General features: G+C 56.5%; 1 protein-coding gene across 3 annotated transcripts in view; it reads left to right on the top strand.

Moving 5' to 3' along the window:
• THBS3 (thrombospondin 3) overlaps positions 1 to 5946 on the top strand; it is an 11983-nt gene continuing 6037 nt past the window's right edge. Inside the window, exons 1-13 of one of the 3 annotated variants that reach the window (XM_008050085.1) lie at positions 1 to 143; positions 1165 to 1371; positions 1906 to 2162; positions 2264 to 2366; positions 3155 to 3181; positions 3393 to 3475; positions 3558 to 3609; positions 3734 to 3882; positions 4218 to 4358; positions 4584 to 4661; positions 5025 to 5177; positions 5375 to 5485; positions 5570 to 5677. In XM_008050085.1, coding sequence (XP_008048276.1) covers positions 65 to 143; positions 1165 to 1371; positions 1906 to 2162; positions 2264 to 2366; positions 3155 to 3181; positions 3393 to 3475; positions 3558 to 3609; positions 3734 to 3882; positions 4218 to 4358; positions 4584 to 4661; positions 5025 to 5177; positions 5375 to 5485; positions 5570 to 5677 — 1548 coding nt within the window. In that variant the 5' untranslated portion in view covers positions 1 to 64. The remainder of the gene's footprint in view (positions 144 to 1164; positions 1372 to 1905; positions 2163 to 2263; positions 2367 to 3154; positions 3182 to 3392; positions 3476 to 3557; positions 3610 to 3733; positions 3883 to 4217; positions 4359 to 4583; positions 4662 to 5024; positions 5178 to 5374; positions 5486 to 5569; positions 5678 to 5946) is intronic. The other 2 variants (XM_008050086.1, XM_008050087.1) reach the window with 2 other exon arrangements.

Raw genomic sequence — 5946 nt, 5'->3', positions numbered from 1 at the left:
CTCCGCCTAGCCTTTTCCCCTCCCAGCTGCCTGCCTGCCAGGGGTAGTGAGCCGGCTGAGCAGCATGGAGACGCAGGAACTTCGGGGGGCCCTGGCTCTTCTCTTCCTTTGCTCTTTCGCATCTGCCAGTCAGGACCTACAGGGTAAGCCTGTCTCCATCCTTTTAGACCCCTCTCTGCCTCCTCCCCACCTGCCCCCAGCCCAGGTAGTAGGGAACATGTGGGCAGGGGGTGAAGGAAAAGGCCTGAAATTGGGCCAGCGGAAAGAGTTACCCTGTCTGGAGTTGGTGAAATGATGACCTGCTGGGGAGGAGTGGGCACCACAGAATGGTGGGTGAGTGGGAACCAGCCGGGGTCAGGCATGAGGCCAGAGCAGAGGACTTAGGAACTGGATGCTAGGGCTGTCCGGCGGGGTTGTTATCTGAGCATCTGTAGGCACCCCAGGGTCTGAGAGAGCAGCCTGAAGGTGGGTGTACTGCGTGGGTCCCTGGGCTTCATCCTGCCAGGCTCCTGGCTGCCCCAGGACAGGGCGGGGGTGGGGACCAAGAGGTCTGTGCTCTCCCGGAGGTCTGGTGGTGAGATGAGCCCATGGGTGTGGGAGTGCTAGCTGGAGCAGATGACACAGGCACAGATTCTTTACAGGCTTGAGGGGAAACCACAGACTGGCCAGGACACAGGAAGCACCAGAGCTGGGTCCTACATTCTCGTGGGAGAGAGCCCAGACGGTGGGAGGGTCAGAGCCCTCAGTGAACAGCTGTCCTTATCCAGAGGTGGTGTGCTGAGCCCCCAGGATGGGAGGAGGGGCATTGGAGTGTGGCATGAGCCAAATCCAGCAGTGGAAAGAGAAGCTGCCTCTGGTTTCTATGCTGTGGGCACCAGGTGCCACTCCTGCCTGGGATCAGCACAGCATCTCCCTTGCGCCATCTGGTGGGGGCATCTCAAGTTTGCGGGGTGCTGTTTCTGTATTTCCAAGTGAGCCTCAAGCCTGCAGGTTGTAGTATGCAGTGGTGAGGGAAAGGAAAGCACAATGCCTGTCCTCTGAAAGCAACAAGGGTTGAGTTTTGCTGCCTGGTGGTGGGGGTGGGGAGTGATGAGGGCTCGGGGGAGAGGGCAGGCTTTAGCTTTTTATCCTTTTCTCTGACCTTGATAACCCCTGCCTGGCCAGTAATTGACCTGCTGACCGTGGGCGAGTCCCGGCAGATGGTAACTGTGGCAGAGAAGATCCGAACAGCCCTGCTTACTGCTGGGGACATCTACCTCTTGTCCACTTTCCGCCTGCCCCCCAAGCAGGGTGGTGTCCTCTTTGGCCTCTACTCTCGCCAAGACAACACACGATGGCTGGAGGCCTCCATTGTGGGCAAGATCAACAAAGGTGAATGGTGGGCATCTTCTCTCCTGCAGCGGCAACCCCCTGGAGCACTCTCCCTCATCCCAGCTCCCAAGTGCCACCTGACTCTCCTAATTCACTGGGGCCCATGGGCCCATCAGGCTGTAACCAGGCATGGGGACACTTGGTATGGGGTGCTTAGGAGGTGCCTCACAAGGCCAGGTACCTAAATAATAGGGTGAAGCCTGGTATTTAGAGGGATGGGAGGTCATACTTGGGTATGCCTGGAGGGAGGGTAAGGCATGTCTCTGGGCTCCAGCAGTTATATAGAGAGGGCCTTCAGATCCCTGGGACAGTTCAGTGGGCATAAAACCAGCTGCCACCCTAGGAGAGGGTAGAATGATTTGATACCACTAAAGAAAAACTTATTGTGTACCTATTATTACAATGTGTTGAGAGATACATAGCAGAAGTATGGGTAGGAGCCCACAGAGATGTGGTATCCAGCAGAGCTGACCTGAGACTCCCTGGGAGATGGGTTGAGTGACAGTGACCATATTGACCTCCCCTCCTGGGCAGTACTGGTGCGGTACCAGCGAGAGGATGGCAAAGTCCACGCCGTGAACCTGCAGCAAGCAGGCCTGGCTGATGGGCGCACGCACACAGCTCTCCTGAGACTCCGTGGTCCCTCCCGACCAAGCCCTGCCTTACAACTCTATGTGGACTGCAAACTAGGTGACCAGCATGCAGGCCTTCCAGCACTGGCCCCCATTCCCCCAGCGGAGGTCGATGGGCTGGAGATTAGGACTGGACAGAAGGCCTACTTGAGGATGCAGGTGAGCAGGGAGGACTCTGAGCTTCTATGGGAACAGGGTTTGCACCCACTGGGGGAGGACTTGGTAGGTCTTCCCACCTTACTCTGCTGCTATCCCCCCAGGGCTTTGTGGAATCTATGAAAATTATTCTGGGTGGGTCCATGGCCCGGGTAGGAGCCCTGAGTGAGTGTCCATTCCAAGGGGACGAGTCCATCCACAGTGCAGGTAACATGGAGACTTCTGTTTGCTGATATTAGACCACAGGTCCTGTGGTCTTTGGGGGCTCCTATCCTCTTGACTTTCCTTTCCTTAACACCCATTCCTAACTCACCTGCTCCTGGGTACCCCAGATTTTTCACCTCTGACTCCATGATCTCCAATACAGCTATCCCAGGAGATGTGGGTCAGGAAAGTCTTCCTTGTTGAGGCCATCCTACCTAGCAGGGTGACTAGAAAAAATAAAATGATCCAAGAGAGGAATATTACTCTGAGGACCTTTGGGGAGAAGGGAGAGGAATAAATTCATTGCTTGGTCTTGGCTGAACAAGATACTGGTCTCGAGTCTTTTTTAGTTTGCATTGGCAGCTATCACTGACCAGCAGTTTCTCTGAGCATTGGTTATCTGCCTTGTCTCCCTGACAGGGGTGTTCAGAGGCTCTTACCTAAATGAAACACCTACTTCCCTCAGATATTTCAAAGAAAGCCCCTGAAGTGGAAGCTTGGGAGGGAGTGGGATATATTGGGACCCTGGCTTTGCTTTGGATCACCTGTCACTCGGATCCCTTCTGCCATTATCAGGACTGGGAACCAGGATTTGGATTTTGACTTCTTATGCTGCAACTCCCTCAGAGGGTCCCTTCCCGTGGAGAGCTTGTGCTGCCTGCTTGTCAGCTCTGTCTTCCCACCATCCAGCACCCTGTCTTGATTCTGTCCCTGCCCTGCCTTCCTCCTCCTCACCCTGTATTCACATCTCCACCTCACGCCCCCTAACTTTGTTTTCTTCTCCTCTCTAGTGACCAATGCACTGCACTCCATTCTAGGTGAGTAGGCCACGATGAAGTGGAAGGGCTGAGGGTGGGAAGGAGACCCCAGACTTTGGCAGTTGCGTGAAACTAAGTCCTCTTCACTCTGGAACAGGGTGGATTCAAGGGTAGGGGCATGGGAAGTGGTGGCAGCAGCTGGCTTATTGTCCAAGGAGGGACCAGGGCTGGCATACCAGTTCTGAGCCTCTCACACTGTGGACCCTGGCAGGGGAGCAGACCAAGGCGCTGGTCACCCAACTCACCCTCTTCAACCAGATCCTGGTGGAGCTGCGGGATGATATCCGAGACCAGGTTTGGGTGGACCAGCACAGGGTGGTACTGACTTGGGGCGGGGTGGCAAGTGCTGAGTTGACTTATCCATACCTTTCTGCAGGTGAAGGAGATGTCCCTCATCCGAAACACCATCATGGAGTGTCAGGTGTGCGGTGAGTGGGAGAGCGGGGAGGGCTCCAGATGCCGGTGCTGTGTTCCCCACCCCATGACTTGGGCTTCCCCTTCCAGTGGTTTGAATGGTGACCTCTGGGTGGCTCTGGCTGTGCCCACCCCCAGGCTTCCATGAGCAGCGTTCCCACTGCAGCCCCAACCCCTGCTTCCGAGGTGTGGACTGCATGGAAGTGTACGAGTACCCAGGCTACCGCTGTGGGCCCTGCCCCCCGGGCCTACAAGGCAACGGCACCCACTGCAGTGACATCAATGAGGTGGGGGAGGTCAGATCCCAGAAGGGTGCAGAAAGCGGGGGTGAGGGTATCAGTAGGGGCCCAAGTGGGGGATGAATGTTGGTCAGGGGAGAGGAATTGCGCTTAGGAGAGGTCAGAGACCAGGAGTGTGAAATGGGAAGGAGACAGGAGGCCACACAGAGGAGGAGCTGGGGGAGCAGCAGAAGCTTGGGATGGCTAGCCAGGGACATGAGGAGGGAGCCAGGGTGGGGAGAGCTGCAAAAAGGGGAGACCAGGAGTGATGGTTCCAGGGTCGTAGGCAGGGCCTGAGTTTCCCAGAGGGAGGCTTGACTTCTGCTTTGTCATCCGGTCCCCAGTGTGCTCATGCTGACCCCTGCTTCCCGGGCTCCAGCTGCATCAACACCATGCCTGGCTTCCACTGCGAGGCCTGTCCTCAAGGGTTCAAGGGCACACGAGTGTCTGGTGTGGGCATTGACTATGCCCGGGCCAGTAAACAGGTTAGATTGGGTAGTGTGTGTGGACAAGGGTCTTGGCCTTGCAGTGGCTATGGGCTTCTGGCCTGGACGTGGGGCCCTTGTGATAAATGGGGTGAGGCTGGCTGTGCACTGGCTTTGGGTCTGGGCTTAATGTCAATGTTCACAGATAAGACCACATCTGTGCCCACTCCCATATCTAAGGAGACCCACCATAGGTCTGGTTCCACCCCATGTCTGCCCCTTCAGGTCTGCAATGACATCGATGAATGCAACGATGGCAATAATGGTGGCTGTGACCCCAACTCCATCTGCACCAACACCGTGGTGAGCTGGGTACCCTGGGTGTATAGAGAGGCGGGATGGTCTAACCGCCCCCCCAGACTCTGGGCTGCCCTCCCTCCTTCCCTAGGGCACTGCACACACTAGGTGCTCTCACAGACCTGGTTTAGAATGGCATCTGCCTCTTAGTAGACAGCAGGTTATTTAACCTTTTTGGGCCTCGGCCTCCTCATACGAAAAGTGGGGCTGTTATCTACCTTGAAAGGTTGTTATGAGAACCTGAAGGAGACACTGATACACCTGGCATAGCTGTGAGTGTCCACCCTGTACCCTGCAAATGGGGCAGTGCTGTTCTGGGCACCTGGCGGGATCACCCTCCTTCTTAAGTCACTGCTTCCTCACTCTTAGGGCTCTTTCAAGTGTGGTCCCTGCCGCCTGGGTTTCCTAGGCAACCAGAGCCAGGGCTGCCTCCCAGCCCGGACCTGCCACAGCCCAGCCCACAGCCCCTGCCACATCCACGCTCACTGTCTCTTTGAACGCAATGGGGCAGTGTCCTGCCAGGTAAGCTAGGCCTCAGGCTTAGAAGGAAAAGGGTAACGTAGGGAATGGGGTAGGGCTACGTTTAGGGCCGGGGTTGGGGTCCTTGGGAGGTGGCCTGGGCCAGGGAACTCATTGGTGGGAAGAAAGAGCCTGGGGCAGAGAGAATAAGGGTGTGGGAGCCAGCCCAACTGCCAACTCCTACCTTCTGTGTTGCCCAGTGTAATGTGGGCTGGGCAGGGAACGGAAACGTGTGTGGGCCTGACACAGACATCGATGGCTACCCAGACCAGGCGCTGCCCTGCATGGACAACAACAAACATTGCAAGCAGGTGTGGGGACACGGGTGGTGAGCATGGTGGGGAGCCCAGGCTGGGTCAGGCCAGACTCATCCATCCTCTTGCCTTGGACTTTAGGACAACTGCCTTTTGACACCCAATTCTGGGCAAGAAGATGCTGACAATGATGGTGTGGGAGACCAGTGTGATGACGATGCTGATGGGGATGGGATCAAGAATGTTGAGGTGACTCCCAGACTGCCCTGCCCTCCTCATCTTCACTCAGTGATTCTCTTGTCCTGTCTCTCCTTGGCACCTGGCAGCTTTCTAGGAAGGGCCCCATACTCCAGATTAGGAAGATGTAACTATCATGCTCAGGTGCTCAGGACAAGGTGAACATGGAGGCTGGGTGGCTGCAACTGTGCCAAGCAGGTGGACTGTCACAGGGGCGGTGATACTAGGCACAGGTGGGCTGTCACAGGGGCGGTGAGCCTAGGCAAGGTTGCAGGACAAGG

Source organism: Carlito syrichta, unplaced genomic scaffold, assembly GCF_000164805.1.
Source record: "Carlito syrichta isolate Samal-C Ts95f unplaced genomic scaffold, Tarsius_syrichta-2.0.1 Scaffold142960, whole genome shotgun sequence".
Taxonomy (NCBI): Eukaryota; Metazoa; Chordata; class Mammalia; order Primates; family Tarsiidae; genus Carlito; species Carlito syrichta.
This window is presented reverse-complemented; position numbering and strand designations above follow the sequence as displayed.